Source organism: Rhinoderma darwinii, chromosome 5 (genome assembly GCF_050947455.1).
Source record: "Rhinoderma darwinii isolate aRhiDar2 chromosome 5, aRhiDar2.hap1, whole genome shotgun sequence".
Classification (NCBI taxonomy): domain Eukaryota; kingdom Metazoa; phylum Chordata; class Amphibia; order Anura; family Rhinodermatidae; genus Rhinoderma; species Rhinoderma darwinii.
In genome coordinates, this window is record NC_134691.1 from 286,334,941 (window position 1) to 286,352,346 (window position 17,406).

General features: G+C 45.1%; 1 protein-coding gene across 2 annotated transcripts in view; it reads right to left on the reverse strand.

Annotated features, from left to right (window-relative positions):
• Window positions 1-17,406, reverse strand: part of BTD (biotinidase) — a 46,329-nt gene that overhangs the window by 11,063 nt on the left and 17,860 nt on the right. Inside the window, exon 3 of one of the 2 annotated variants that reach the window (XM_075828622.1) lies at window positions 15,745-15,903. In XM_075828622.1, coding sequence (XP_075684737.1) covers window positions 15,745-15,903 — 159 coding nt within the window. Of the gene's footprint in view, window positions 1-15,744; window positions 15,978-17,406 lie in introns of both variants that reach the window. The other variant, XM_075828620.1, reaches the window with a different exon arrangement.

Genomic DNA, 17,406 nt, shown 5'->3' on the forward strand with positions numbered 1-17,406 from the left:
TCTTCAAGTGCCTCGCTTCCAGAAGTCCTGCGGCATGCGGCACTGCTAGAAGAAATCTGAGAGGCCTCCCTAAGACTCTGCTTGGGCAAACAAGAAGGGGTGAGAGCAGGGCACATTCTAGTAGCAACATATTGTGTGTCACGTACAAGGACAAGAGAGATGTCCTTGTATTGACAACAATACATGGCCACACCAGTACCCACGTACCTGTACGAGGTACCAGTACAGAGACCCCCAAACCAGACTGCATCCTGGACTACAATAGGTACATGGGAGGGGTGGACTTGTCAGATCAAGTCCTGAAGCCCACAGCACCATACGGTGTGGTATAAGAAGCTGGCCGTGCACATCATACCGATGGCATTGTACAATGCGTACGTGCTACGTCGATGTGCAGGCCAGAGGGGAACTTTCCTGGAATTTCAAGAGATGGTTATCAAGAAACTAATCTTTAGGGACCAAGAAGGGTGGGGCCTCCAGTACTTCTGGAAGCGAGGCCACACGCATCGTTCCAGGAGAAGTTCCCCAAACTGGCAAGAAGGGAAAAAGTCAAAAGAGGTGCAAAGTCTGCTCAAAGAGGGGGATAAGGGAGGACACAATATATCAATGTGACACGTGTCCCGAAAAACCAGGGCTCTATATGAAAGAGTGTTTTAATATTTATCATACATGCCTTAGATTTCTACCCTGATGCACTCCGCACAGCTTATCCCCCTCATCTTTCCCTTCTGAGCCCTGCTGTGTGCCCAGGCAGCTGATAACAGCCGCATGTAGGGTATTGCCGTACCCAGGAGCACCCACATTACCGCTTATGGGGTGTATATCTCCGGTGGCGCATGCTGGGCACAATATATTGGACACTGAAATGGCATAGATATATAGAAAATTGCAAATCTCACACTGCACCATCTACTGCTCATTACTTTTCAGACAATACCTGTGGGGTCAAAATGCTCACTACACCTCTAGATGAATGCTTTAAGGGGTGTCGATTTTAAATGGGGTCACTTCTTGGGTGTTTCAACTGTACTGGTACCTCAGGGGCTTCTGCATTCACGACTTAGCACCAGAAAAGCTCCAGTAGGCCAAATGGTGATCCTTCCCTTCTAAGCCCTGCCATATGCCAAGGCAGCAGATAACAGCCACATGTAGGGTATTGCCGTACCCAGGAGCACCCACATTACCGTTTATGGGGTGTATATCTCCGGTGGCGCATGCTGGGCACAATATATTGGACACTGAAATGGCATAGATATATAGAAAATGGCAAATCTCACACTGCACCATCTGCTGCTCATTACCTTTCAGACAATACCTTGAGGGGTGTAGTTTCCAAAATGGGGTCACTTTTGGGGGATTCCTACTATTTTGGCACCTCAACACCTCTTCAAACCTGGCATGCTGCCTAAAATATATTCTAATAAAAAAAGAGGCCCCAAAATCCACTAGGTGCTCCAATGCTTCTGAGGCCTGTGTTTTAGTCCACGAGCACACTAGAGCCACATGTGGGACATTTCTAAAAACGGCAGAATCTGGACAATACATATTTTTATTTTTTTAAACTCGTTTTATTGAAAGAATTTGCACAATACAAATGTCCGTAGTACATAACAGCAAAGAAACACATTTAGGTAGTCATACATTACATGAACATAGAGGCATAGTAGCAATGGTGGTATTTAACAGGTCATAAACATATTAGATCACATATTTGACCCTCAATAAGAACATCCCAGCGGGCAATATACTTTTTAAGGCCAATTTTTAAGTTATTTCAGACAAAACATAGAAATCCTGCAAGTAACCAATCATGCAACATCCGCCCTCCTCAAGGTTGTAGCAACTGGTCCCTCAGATCTGTGAATCTATGCAGAGTGTACAGGGTGCACGATGAGTCAGACCAAATCTGCCATATTTTATAAAATTTACTAATACACCCTCTTTTCTTATATAAAACTCGCTCATATGGAATAATGGAATTAATCAGCGATTTCCATTTCGTCACCCTAGGAGGCCTCTGATCCATCCACCGAAGTGCGATGGTTTTCCTTGCCATAAACAATACCTCCTGCAATAGAATACGCATGTGGAATGGCCACTGATCCTCAGGCAGCACCCCAAATAGACAGATCTTGGGTGAAAGGGGGATCGGCTGCTTCACCACTTCCTCAACCACTTTCAACACATCCCCCCAAAAAGAGGCCACCATTGGACAATCCCAGATCATATGCCAGAAATCAGATCTGGGAAAACGGCATCTATGACATTCAGTGCTAGGATATCTACCCATTCTATGCAATCTCACCGGCGTGAGATAACTCTGATGAACTATAGATAATTGAATCATTTTGTTATTTGCCGCCGGTGAGACAGAAATAGGAGATGAAAGTACATCCTCCCATTCCTCCCCCGTCAGATCTGGTATCAAGCCCTCCCATTTATCCTTTACCGGTAACTTGACATTGGCCAGTTTAGCTTGTATAAGAGCAGTGTAGACAGCCGAGATCAGCCCCCGGGGGCCCTGTGATCCAAAGACACCAATCAGAGGGAATCGTGAGAATTCGTGGTCTGACCTAGGGTATTGACTTGCGAGAGCATGTCGCAGATATCTATAGAAGCTTTTTCTAGGGATTTGGAAGTCCTCTTGCATTTGTGTAAAGGATTTAAAGGCATTATCAGTATACACATCCCCAATTCTACACATCTCAAAGCCACACCAGAAAGGGGGGGCTTGCCCCTCCATTAGATGAAAAAGGGGATTATCCCACAGTGGCATGTCCACCTGTATATCTACATATGCATAAATTTGTTTGGCAGCCATCCAGGCCTGCACTGCCACCCTGTGGATTGGAAGCATTTCTTTATAGGTTCCCGGGGAGCTTTCCAGCACTGGCCAAAGATGTGTAAGATGCAAATATGTAGCGAGGTGCTGTTCCCTCGTTGGTAACGGATCCGACCCTGTCCATAGCTGTAGATACCTCAGCTGCCCAGCTAGATAATACATAAACAGGTCCGGCAGTGCCATCCCTCCCTCATGTTTAGGTCTCTGCAGAGTGGACAAGCTAAGTTTGGATCTGTTGGATCCCCATATAAAAGCCGGGAATAATGCATGTAGGGATTTAAAAAAGGCCTTATATACTGGTATGGCTGCGTGCTCCAGGACATATAGACATTTTGGCAGAATAACCATTCTAATTAAATTTACGCGGCCCGTCACTGCCAATGGAAGGGCCCCCCACACCTTGAATTTGAGCTTAATATAATCTAACAGAGGCAATATATTGGTAATTCGATCCTGCCTATAGTCTCGGTTTATAATAATACAAAAGGTATTTAAAGGACGACACCACCTGCAAACCGTGCTCAGCATCCGCCCACCCTACTTCCTTCAAAGGCATGAAAAATGATTTATTCCAATTAACGTATAGGCCAGAAAATCTACCGAACTGGTTCAGGATTTCAATAGCTAGCCCCAAGTTGTCCCTCGGGTATGACATGTACAATATCACGTCATCTGCGTACAAACTAATCCTCTCCTCTCTTCCCCCCAACACTATTCCCCGATATTCTGGGTGCGTTCTGATACGTATCGCCAAAGGTTCAATAGCTACTGCGAACAATAGCGGGGAGAGAGGGCACCCCTGCCTAGTACCTGTATGGAGTTGAAAATAGGGGGACATTATACCATTAATCAAAATTTGCGCCCTCGGATCCTTATACAGGATTGTTATCCATTTAATGAAAGTTGGGCCAAAACCAAACCTCTGTAATGTTTCAAACAAATATGCCCACTCAACGGAATCGAAGGCCTTGGCCGCATCAAGAGATGCCATTGCCCAGTCCTCCTTCAGTGCCTCACCTATTTGAGCCAAAATTTGAACCTTGCGTATATTGTCAGATGTGGACCTCCCAGGCATGAAGCCCGCCTGATCCGGGTGAATGAGTTGTAATATCACCTTATTCAATCTATTTGCCAGTACCTTTGCAAGTAGCTTGTAATCTAGATTCAATAATGAAATAGGACGGTAAGAACTACATTCACTAGGGTCTTTGTCAGGTTTTAGTAACACTACAATTGTGGCGTCATAGAAGCTGTCCGGAAGTTTTCCCTCCCTCAGGGCATGAGAATACATAGAGCATAATGGGGGAATGAGCTGGTCAGAATAACGAAGGTATACCTCCAGTGGAACCCCGTCCGGGCCCGAAGCCTTACCCTTCGACATATCCCTCAATGCCTGTGTAACCTCGTCTTCCGTAATGTCAAGTTCTAACATGTCCCTGCCTGCCACATCTAACTGTGGAAATTTCAATTCCTCCAAATATGATATGCACTCGGACCAATCATACGTAGACTGGGAGGAGTATAAATCCCTATAAAATTGGGTGAAGCGGGCAGCTATGCTGGGAGTATCAGTCAAGTCACGGCCCTGACTGTCCTTAATCTTTAGTGTTGCTGAGCTCTGAGAGCTGTGATGAATTAAATGAGCCAGCAATTTACTAGATTGGTTTCCCAATTCAAAATAGGTTTGCCGAGCAAAAAACAGTTTCCTATCAGCTTTTTCTTGTAGCAATAATAAGTATCTACGGCCCACCGTCAGCCATGCATGTTTGTTTGCCTCCGAGGGGTTCTCTATGTATTCGCCCTCCAGTGTTTTACATTGATGCGCCAACTGACCCTCTTCCTTTGCCGCCTCACGTTTTATGTAAGAGATTGTAGATCGCAAGCAACCTCTTAGATAGGCCTTCAGGGTATCCCATAAAATATTTAGGTTATCACACGAGCTATTGGTATCTTGGAAAACCTCCAATTGATCCGGTATGCGATCTTGCGGCCCTATCAGGGTGAGCCAGAATGGGTGAATTTTCCAGTTACCAGTTCTCACAGGCCCTGGGTGATCGAATCGCGCTACTATCGGAGAGTGATCTGACACTCCCTTCGCTTCATAAGAAATATCCGTTACCATAGGAACCATTAGAGCGTTCCCAAAGATATAATCTATACGGGACAGGGAGTTTCTGCCGATAGAATGACATGAGTATACCTTTACATTCGGATGTCTGCACCTAAATATATCTATCCAACCCATTTCTTGAAACAACAAATTCAACGCTGTCGGAGCCACCGGTACAGCCCCAGAGTCCACTTCCCCCCTGAATCTATCACATCTGGGATCCAAGACCATGTTAAGGTCCCCCATACCCAATACCGTAGCTTGTGGATATGCGGCAGCAAATGCGGCAGCCTCATGTAAAATATGTGCATTCGCCGGAGGAGGAACATACAGGCCCAGTAGTACAAATTGTATAGTGTCGATGTAAGAATGTATAACACATATACCTCCCTTATCCACTTTAAGTTTGACCACTTCCCACCTCAGAGATTTGTGGATTAATACAGATACCCCCCGGGAGTAGGACGTATGAAAGGAGTGCGAAGACCATTGGATCCAAGGTCTACGCAATAATCTCATTTTATCTGGGATTACATGCGTCTCTTGCAGACATATTATAGAGGGATTGAATTTACGGATACATGCAAAAATGGCCGCCCTCTTCCGCGGGGTACCCAACCCCCTTACGTTCCAAGACATGATCGGTATAGACGCCATTAGTGGACCTGGAAACTAAGTCTACCTCGGAGGGAAGTTGGCTCCCGGCTCCTGCATAATACCAATATACATTCTCTAGCGACATTTTCCACACCTCTTTGCACTGTATGATTTTTTAGACATTTGCATTCATAAATGAGTATAGTTTCGCCTACATACGGCGTTGAAAACATGAACGACAGAACTAACATATAAACAGTAAATTGCATCGGCAATGCGAGATGACACATAGGCCATTGCCGAATCATGCCCTCCTCGTGGCACTAAAGAGTAGCGGGGAAGGCCCCGTGCTATTAGGCAGTGTTAAAGTATCCTTCCCTATCTACATCCCCAAACACCACATTACATCTTAAGCCCTTTCCAGAAATTCGCACAGGAGAACTATAAATCAATCATCAGTTTAAACAATACATCAGTAATATTCGACCGCCAAATGCTTTCTGGGCAGATACCAGGATCACTCCTGCGATTTCTCAACTGAGACCCCTTCTTCACTTCGACCGGATCACTCCTTCCCAGTACAGGCTAAGTACCTTAAGCAGAATGGAAACGGATTGGTAGTTCCGGCAGTCCATCCAATTAAATGGGGAGGATAAGAATGACCCTTTTCAAGGCCTCCAGGGCTATCAAACCACCGGATAAATCTTCCAAACTGGGTTTACCGTAACATTGGCATCCCTCCTTAAACACAGGAGACCAACCGAAAAACTTTAGCCTGTATCAAGCGCATGAGGAACTCCAACACCAACTTTAAAATCCAGGACTTTCCATCCTCGCCCTCCAAAGGATTCACACGCGGCGGGGCGATCTCTTCCCTCTCACCCAATCGTCGGCCTCCACCGGAGAGTTAAAAAAGATAGAACGGTCGTTATCCACTACCCGCAGCCTTGCAGGATACGCCATGGAATATGGGATATTGAGATCCCTCAGCTGCCTTTTCACCGCCATGAACGTAGCTCTACGCTTTTGTAGATCAGCCGAGAAATCCGGGAATATGGAGATGGCGACGCCATTATACGTAATTCCTTGCAGTCGGCGGGCTTGACGTAGGATCATGTCCCTGTCGTTACAATTAAGCAACCGGGCCAGCATCGGCCTCGGAGGGGCCCCAGGTGGAGGTGGTCTTGCCGGTACTCTGTGCGCCCTTTCCACTGCAAAGGCCTGCGAATAAGGTGCATCTGGCAGTATCTCTTTCAGCCACTTAGATATAAATTCACCCGGATCTTGGCCCTCCGACTTCTCAGGCATTCCTATTATCCGGATATTATTCCGGCGCAGCCTATTTTCCAGATCATCATTTTTTTGTTTTAATAACTCAGTCATGGATTCCAGATTAGTAATAGCACGTGGCATGGCTGCCGTCCTGTCTTCCACCCCCGACACTCTATCTTCCACATGTGTCACTCGTTCTCTCAAGGCCTGCATATCCTGCCTGATAAGGCCTATATCAATTTTCACCTCCTCCATCTTACTGGTCAGCGAGGTCTTGCATGCTGATATGGCTGCCAGGAGTTTATTCATCACCTCCGACGGGGTAGGTTCCGGCTCCGTCTCCTCCACCACCGCTGAAGAAGAGGCCGTCCCTCCAGGCGTCTCACTGCCTTTTGAACGCTGCTGCAGAGAAGCACGGCCGCCATCTTGGGTTTCTCCCCGGGCATAGCTCTGTAACTTTTCCGTGGCTGTTTGGCCTCTCGTGGGGCCCATAACTCCACTCTTACCACCCGACTGCTGCCTGGATCTCCGGTACGTAATGATGAAGGTAAGGAACGATTAGGATAATCACAGGATCAATATAGCACGGGACCACAGCGGAGCTCTCAAGTTATTCGACTGCTCCCGTTGCGCGCCAAGCCACGCCCCCCTGGACAATACATATTTAGTAGCGTTTCTCTGGTAAAACCTTCTGTGTTACAGAAAAAATTGGAATAAAATTGAAATTCAGCAAGAAAAATGAAATTTGCAAATTTCACCTCCACTTCGCTTTAATTCCTGTGAAATGCCTAAAGGGTTAAAAAAAACATTCTAAATGCTGTTTCGAATACTTTGAGGGATCTAGTTTTTTTTAAATGGGGTGTTTTATGGGGGTTTCTAATATATAGGCCCCTCAAAGCCACTTCAGAACTGAACAGGTACCTTAAAAAAAAAAAGAGAAATTGCTGTTTATGTTCTAAGCCTTGTAACGTCCAAGAAAAATAAAGGAATGTTCAAAAAACGATGCCAATCTAAAGTAGACATATGGGAAATGTGAACTAGTAACTATTTTGGGCGGTATAACCATCTGTTTTACAAGCAGATGCATTTAAATTCATAAAAATTCTATTTTTTCTCTACATTTTGTAATTTTTCACAAATAAACACTGAATATATCGACCAAATTTTACCACTAACATAAAGCCCAATGTCTCACGAGAAAACAATCTCATAATCGCTTGGATAGGTTTAAGCATTCCGAAGTTATTTCCACATAAACCATGTCCGATTTCAAAAACGGGCTCTGAGCCTTAAGGTCCAAACAAGGCTGCGTCCTTATGGCCTCCTGCACACTTCCGACACGGTTTTCACGGCAGTTTGTGACGGCTCCATGTGTCCGTTTTGTCGGCCATGTGCAATCCCGTGTGCACTCCGTGTTTCCGTTTCCGTGCGCCGGGCATGGTACTGTCCAGGGTGCTGAAAGAGTTAATGGGCTGCACTGATCGCCGGTAACTCTTTCAGCCCCCTTGACAGTACCATGCTCGGCGCGCGGAAAAGACTATTTTAATGTAATAAAATAAAAAAAATGTAAAAATGTTATACTTACTTTCCTCCTGTCCGGCCTCCAGCGATGACGTTTCATTCATGTCGCCGCTGCAGCCAATCACAGGCTGTAGTGGCGGTCACGCACGTCAGGATGACGTCAGAAGGCCGGCCTCCAGGGATGACGCTTCATCCCACGTGACCGCCTCTGCAGCCAATCACAGGCTGCAGCGGCCTCTGCAGCCAATCACAGGCTGCAGCGGCCTCTGCAGCCAATCACAGGCTACCGCGTCATTCTGTAAGGTCAGACTGGAGGAAGAAGAGGGACTCGTCTCCAAGACAACGACCGGGTAAGTATGAACTGATTTTTATTTTATTTTTAATCAGCAGCCTCTTTTCTCTATCAGTGATTGATAGAAACAAGTGGCTGCCGATTAGTGTAATATTTCTGTTATGTTTTACTGCCCGCCCGGCGGTTGCTAGGCAATGGCTCCGTCACACACGGACGGCACACGGATGCCTTCCGTGTGCCTTCAGTTTTTTTGACGGCCCCATTGACTTGCATGGGCCTCACGGTCACTAAATCCCGGACCAAAGTAGGATCGGAACAGAGCAACGGACCGTCAAAAAAACTGAAGTGTGCATGGCCCCATTGAAATGAATGGGTTCAGGGTGCTATCAGTGACAAAAACGGATAGCACCCTGAAGGAAAAAACTGAAATGGGCATGGGGCCTAAGGGGTTAAGGAGCTGAAGCAGTAAATATTACGTGTGCCCAGTGAATGTCCTCCCAAAACACAGATCAAGGACCTTTAACAGAATGCTATCTGAGGTGTTCATGTTGCATTTCCCCTTTATTATTTAGATAGAATTGCAAATATGTGAGAATATCATATTTTCCCCTTTTGTACTATGTATAAAGCAGGCTGTATATGCCTTATGGCTGGGAAATAATAAAATGCTAAACATATTTATTATGTGGATAAGGTTGATTTTTATTGCACTGCTTCTGTTGATCATTTTCATTGGACTCATAGCACAGATTACAATATGCTTGCATGAATGATCCAAGAAAATATTGTAAATATAAAATGTTAGCGTAATGAGCCACACGGGGGAAGGGTTTCTAAAGTGAAATCATTTGACTAGGTAAAAGTGAATGATGGGGGGGCGTGGCTTAGCGCGCAACAGGAGCAGTCGCATGATCTTAGAGCTCCACCGTGAACCCGCGCCAACGTTATCCTGCAAGCTATCCTACAGCTTCTAAAAGCTATAAACATACCTTCCAGATGATCCAGGCGGTTGAAGGCGACTACCGGAGCAAGAATGAGCCCCACCAGAGGTAAGTCGGCCACGGAGAAGCTGCAAGGCTTTGCAAGAGGTGAGGGGCAAGATGGCGGACGCACTCCTCAGCCTCAGCCCTCTAAAGGAGGGGGGGGGAAGCTTCAGGCAGCCAGGACACAGCCACAGAGGAAGCCCCGGAGCCCACACTGTCAGAAATGACAACCCAGCTGCTATCAGCTATTGCAGCCTGCAAAACCTCACTTACCGGGAAGCTGGAGGAAGTGAAGATAGACATTGGGCTTATGAGGCAGGACATGCAGGCCATGAGGGAGCGAGTAACCCACGTGGAAGACAGAGTATCTGGGGTGGAGGACAGGACAGTATCCTTGCCGGGTGCAATCGCTGATCTGGAATCGGCGGCAGAATTGTGGAAACAAAAGACTGACGATATGGAAAACAGGCTTAGGCGCAACAACATCAGGATAATTGGCATGCCAGAACGAGTAGAAGGTCAGTACCCTGGTGATTTCGTCCTGCAATGGCTCAAAGACCTACCTCCCGACGCGCCATTTTCACAAGCTTTGGCGGTTGAAAGAGCCCACAGAGTACCGGGGAGACCACCACCCCCCGGGGCACCCCCTAGACCGCTGCTCGCACGCCTGCTAAACTGCAACGACCGGGATACGATTTTACGCCTGACACGACGATTGCCGGAGATCACTTACAATGGGGAAAAAGTCTCCATATTCCCCGACTTCTCTGCTGACCTGCAAAAGGGACGTGCGACATTTATGGCCGTAAAGAGGCGCCTGAGAGATCTGGGCATTCCATACTCCATGTCATATCCAGCTCGGCTACGGATTGTGGATGGAGAGAGATCCATATTTTTCAATTCCCCGCAAGAGGCTGACGACTGGGTGAGAAGTAAATGCCCAGCACGACGAAACTAATCCTATTGAACAACACAGATGGCGACTCATACAAGGTGGACTGATGATGTTGAACTATTCTGAATCACTGGACTTGCAAGACAGCTCGTAGGATGTCGGGACCACTCCATCCTGACGGTGATTCGGCTTAGGTCGGACAGAGATCGGTTGGCCCCCCCGCCTGGCCAATGTGCCTTTTTACGCCTGCTAATATGCGGGGCGACACACCTAAGGAGGCTACCGCACGTATCCTTAAAGATGGAAGCTTGAACAGTTGCTGTTTGGCGCGGGGTTTACCCCCGTATACTTAAATGCCACATTTCTGGGCATGCGCCGGCAATGTAACGTGCATCTTCATGCATTGTCGGTATTGTTATACTGTTTACAATTGGTTTTTCATGGTTATAAGTTGGAAAGTGCCGCGGATGCGGGTAGATATAATACTACTAATGTACAAATGCAACTGCATAAGAGATGCATTGATTCATTTCCATCCGCCTCTGCGAGAAGCGGGAATGTCACTGTATATCAGGCATTGTGGATTTCTCCTGCATATGGATGTCGCATTGTATGAATGTCTTCTTTAACTGTAATGTCCTGGAATGTGAGGGGTAAGGGCAGCACGCAGAAGCGTGTTATATTGTACAGTCACATTCGCAAAGTTAACCCTCACATCAGGAGACTCACTTAACACCCGCTAAAATGAAAACAGTGATCCGGCTATGGGTTCAGTGGTCTGGCCACTCTTATCATACTTCGTACTCGAGAGGTGTCTCCATTCTGGTACAAAAATCTGTGAGATGGGAGGCCATTCATACCAAAGCTGAAAGTGAGGGCAGATATGTGTTTGTGTATGCTTTCATAGAAAATGTTCCCTATGCTTTACTGAGCATGTACATTCCTCCACCTGCATCTATGCAAATTTTACATCTGGCGGCCACCTTTGCTGCAACATATCCGGCCGCTAAAGTGTTGGGAATGGGAGATTTCAATATAGTTGTGAACTGCAGCCTTGATAGATTTAGTGCTTCCTCTGGGAGGGATCAGGTACCGCCCGCCATATCTGTATTGGGCTTATTGTTTGATGAGATAGGATGGACGGACCTCTACAGATATAAACACCCGACAACTAAAGTGTATTCCTGCCACTCCCTAGGCAGAAACTCCCTATCCCGCATAGATTATATGGTGGGAAATTCTTTCATTGTGCCCTTGGTTGAGTCTATCTCTTATAAGTCCAGAGCGGCGTCTGATCACTCTCCTATGGTGACCAGTCTTTGTCTTCCCGGTCCTTCCATACCTAGGAGTTGGAAAATACACCCCTTTTGGCTGACCCTGATAGGCCCTCAGGATGGGATCCCAGATCAACTGGAGGTATTTAATATGGAACATAGCACATTTTAGAATTCCAGTATTGCATGGGACATCTTGAAAGCTTACCTCAGAGGATGTCTTAGATCCACGATTTCCTATATAAAAAAAGACTCTTCCAGGATTGAGTCAGAGCTAGAGAAGCAATGCAAAACTTTAGAGGGTAAATTCACCGCTGATCCCACTGACACAAACAAAGATCTTTGGCTGCAAACAGGGCGGAAGTACCTGTTGCTGCTTCAAGAAAAGGCAAATAGGAAGATATTTTTTGCGAAACAATCGTATTTTGAACTGGGTAACCAATCTAGTAAGCTCTTGGCACACTTAATCCACCAAAACTCTAAAAGCCCAGCTATTCTCAAAATTCATGGTAGATCTGGGGAAAGCTTGACAGATTCCCAAGGAATAGCTGAGACGTTTTTACAGTTTTACAAGGAGCTATATACCTCTCAATCCAGGTACGATTTGTCAGAATTTATGGCCTATATGGATGGTATAACGTTCCCAAGATTGAGTATAGAAGGTAGAACAGCTCTAGAGGCAGATGTGACGGAGGAGATACGGGAAGCCTTGGGGGACATGTCAAAAGGGAAGGCATCGGGTCCAGACGGGGTCCCTATAGAGGTATATCACAAATATTCAGACTCTCTCATCCCCTCACTACGCGCTATGTTTTCTTATGCACTTGATAAGGGGCAGCTACCTGATAGTATGTATGACGCCACTATCATCGTTCTGTTAAAGCCTGACAAAGACCATATGGAATGTGGCTCCTATCGCCCGATTTCGCTATTAAATAGCGACTACAAGATACTCACCAAAATCCTAGCGAATAGGCTTAATAAAGTCATTTCCCAAGTCATCCATGAGGACCAGTCAGGTTTAATGCCAGGGAAGTCTACATCCGACAACATCCGTAGGGTACAGATACTTGCACAGATAGGAGGAGCTGTGAAGGCAGACTGGGCAATGGTCCAGAAGGAAAAGGTTCAGCACTCCTTGAACTGGGCAATGGGCAATGGCATCGCTGGATGCCGCAAAAGCCTTTGACTCCATTGAATGGGTATACTTGTTAGAGACCTTGGACAGATTTGGGCCGCAATTCCTTAGATGGATTTCCCTTCTATACAAGGAACCAAGAGCACAAATCCTGGTGAATGGGGTGATATCCCCATATTTTCGTTTGCAGAGAGGCACTAGACTGGGATGTCCCCTCTCCCCTTTGCTGTTCGCCCTTGCTATTGAACCACTAGCTCTACATATTCGACAACACCCTGAGTACAAGGGGATAGGTTTGGGGGACAGGGAGGATAGAATCGGCTTGTATGCAGACGATATGGTTCTTCTTATGTCCCAGCCCAAAGAGACGCTACCCTTGGCGATCACTGCTCTAGAGTTATTTGGGAGGTTCTCAGGACTTCATATTAATTGGACCAAGTCGTTTTTTATGCCCCTGCAGGGGACGGGATGGCCAGACTCCATACAGGGCTTATGGGTGGTCTCCTCATTTAAATATCTTGGTATCATTATAAATCGGGACCATAGAAACGATCATGCTGCTAATATATTACCACTGCTGAAATATGTAAAGGTTAAGTTTAGGATCTGGAGCACTCTCCCCCTAGCAGTGTCAGGCAGGATTAACCGAATTAAAATGGTCATTCGTCCCAAATGTCTCTACGTCCTCGAACATGCAGCGACACCAGTGTTTAAAACCTTTTTCAAGCAGCTACATGCCTTATTCCCAACATTAATCTGGGGTGCCAATCAGTCTAAACTCAATCTCACTATTTTGTAGGAAAGAATGGTTGGATCCAGCGCTGACAGAAGTAAAAGGAAACTTTTGGCAAGTTTTATTAGTTCTTGGTTAAAAGAAGGTATTCATTAGCGTATGTGGTATATCTTGCAATGATAGGTTTAAAGGTAGTTAGCCTACGCGTTTCGGATGGTGTCTCCGTCCTTATTCATGGCTTAGCCATTCTAAGCCATGAATAAGGACGGAGACACCATCCGAAACGCGTAGGCTACCTACCTTTAAACCTATCATTGCAAGATATACCACATACGCTAATGAATACCTTCTTTTAACCAAGAACTAATAAAACTTGGAAAAAGTTTCCTTTTACTTCTGTCAGCGCTGGATCCAACCATTCTTTCCTACAAAACAGCAAGTTTTTCCGTGTGCCACCACGAGGATCCGAGCGCCAGGATTACCATCCATAAAACACGCAACTTCCACAAGGTGAGCTGGAGAAATCCTCCCTATTTTTACTTGTCTCAATCTCACTACTTTGCAACGCCCCAAAACACAGGGAGGAGCTGCCTTGCCGGACCTCTTCCTGAATTGCTTAGCGGGGCAATTACGATATTTAAAAGTTTGGGTCACTAACATGACGCTGCCAAATAGGGAACAGCACCTGGCGTCTCACCTGCAGATGCCTACCCTTTGGCCATTCTTAGAAGGGTCCCTGACTGCACTCAAAAATGTATTGCCTATCCATAGGGTGGCTTCCCAGGCGTGGTCAGCTGCGAAGGGCCTATATGGGTATTCTGATGTACAAACAGATATGCCGTTATGGTCAAACCCACTCCTACCCCAGATATCAGAGGATTTGGCTCCCTTATTTTGGATTCAACATGGGATACACACTATTGGGGATATGTATGCGGGCAACAGTCTTAAATCCTTTACACAGCTGCAGTCTGAATTCACATTACCTAGGACTGCCTTTTACAGGTATTTGCAATTGCGTCATGCTCTCGGGGCCCAATACCCTTCCCCAGATACGGCATTCTCACAATTTCCTCTGATAGGAGTCTTCAGAGCTCAAGGCCCCAGAGGCCTAATATCTGCCATATACACGTCCCTCATATCGGCTAAAGTTAGTACACCATTATAGGTAAAGGACAAGTGGGAAGCACAGATACCCGACCTCACTGAGGGGGATTGGGAAGAGATCCTATCTTCCCAACTCTATGTGTCTCCAGCGGCCAATAACAGGATGATACAACTATCCATGATACATCAAAGCTACCTTACTCCTATTAGGCTACACAAAATGGGTAGATATCCGAGCACGGAATGCCACAGGTGTCGGTTTCCTAGGGCAGACTTCTGGCACATGATCTGGGCATGTCCATACATTCTCTCTTTCTGGGATGAGGTAATTGGGGTAGCTACTGGAATTCTACATATCCCAGTTCGGGCAACTCCACAAGTTTGTCTGTTTGGTATTCTACAAGATGAATATTGGCCACATTATATGAAAATATTCCTTCGGGAAATACTGTTTATGGCAAGGAAAACTATTGCTCTTAGATGGATGGATTCGCGTCCTTCCACCGTAAATAAATGGAAATCACTCGTGAATTCGATCATTCCGTATGAACGGATAATGTATAAACAGAGAGGATGCCTTGATAAATTCTACAAGATATGGGAAGCATGGTGTGAATCTGCGGTGACTCAATATACCCCGCACAGATATCAAGACCTCCGTAGGTCACTGACACATAATTGAATTAATGGGTGATGAATCTATATAATTCCTGACACAATGTTTTACTCAGCATGTGTACCAAGACGTATATGTTAAATGTCTGAACACGTATGTATTATTCATGAATATGTCATATTGAGGCGTTTTGTATTGCACACATCTCTGCTTTATTTTCTGTATAATGTGTATGGTATAAATGCATTTGTACTACATATCTTCAATAAAACGAGTTTAAAAAAAAAGTGAATGATGGGAGTATGAAGACAGTTCATATAGGCTATGGCATATAAGACGATAGGTATTATAACAGGATACTTACTCTTTCAGCAGCAGCAATGACCTGCTGCTCATAAATATCTAGGTTTTTGGACATAAACGCCAAGGCAAATGATCGATTGGACAGATCTGTAGAGTTGTAGTTGAGAATAGCATGGTGCTCATACACAGCAGCAGTGTAGTAGTGTATTGAATAGGCAACCTGTGCCACAAAAGAGCCATAGAAAACATGAATTACCACTTTGATGCCCATCTCTGTCATATCACAAGCAATCTCTAGAAAAATAAAAATAAATGAACCAATATTAATAATTTATTTATCAATTGATTTTCTATATAAGAGTCATCAATGAGTCTAATGACAGAGAATATAAAGCAGGATACCCAAAATTAAAACGATGAAAAAATTATTCTAATGTTCCCAAGCGCAAATTCCCTTCACGGGCCAGTTCTTAACTTTCAGTTGCATCAATACCTCTCTCTGTGCCCTCTACACAGTAATAATATTTCCTTTGTGCCCCCCTTTGTTTTTAGCCTATGCCAAATTCATCAACGATGCATGCACTCTATTGTTGAATTTGGCGCATGCCGCATGGGGAAGATATGCAAGTTCACTGCTCGCACAGAGCACCAGTATTAATAAATGTCCCCCATTGTTTTTCACCAATAAGGTGGTGCATGATATCGTTTTTTGTTTTTTTTTTGTGAGGGAAACAGAAGTTATTTTTTCGTATGGATCTGACAGATCTAAAATTGTGGCATTGCTTCTAGGGGAGAAAATCTCTGTAAAAAAAAAAAGTGCCATAGGGAGGAACCTCACGGTAGCACACAGAGTGCTTAAAGCAGTATTCGCAGGGGGACTCAGGTACCTCTGAAATAGCCACCTGCATATGGCTCTACCATGTGCAATAGGCATTGGCTGTATTCACGTGTGACATTTTTGCTGCCCGAATATACGGCTGAACTAGCTAACTCACAATTCAATTTTGTTCTTAAAACAAATCATAAACTAACTTGAAATTTTTGCTTTCTCAGGAGTAGGCCATAATCTGTATGACCTCAAGAAACACTTTTTGTTCATGGAACAAAATCAAATAGGTGCTTTTATGTATCTATTGGTATTAAAGAATTATTTCACTCATTTTTGTAATCTTGCAATTCAAAAGTCCACTATCCATATTACCTGTAAAATGTCAGCATGATCTGAAGACGTAAAGTACAATTATCATGACATAATTTAACTCATCCATTGGTAAATGGAACACAATTCAGTATAATTTATCAGTTGTTACACGTCTTGCGTCTTTCACTACAGGAGGCTTCCAATCTTCTTGTTCATCTTACATGACGACTGAAGATTTTTTAGTCATTTGCAAAAGTAAAAGTGACCTCAACACTGCAAGCTGTGACACTAAAGTATAACCAACAATACAAAAGTAGCACGGGCGTTGTGTTAGGCCCCATGCACACAACCGGAATTTTGATCCGCAATTACAGATCGATAATTGCGGATCAAAATACTGATCCATTAATTTCTATGGCCCACGGACACCTTCCCGTATATTTACGGGAAGGTGTCCGGACCGTAGAAAGTTTCCGTAAAAAATGGGACATGTCCTATTTTTTTAATTTACGGACCGTGCTCCTATACCTTATAATGGGAGATAAGCGCAAATGCGGATGGCTGTCTGCGGCTGTCCATGCC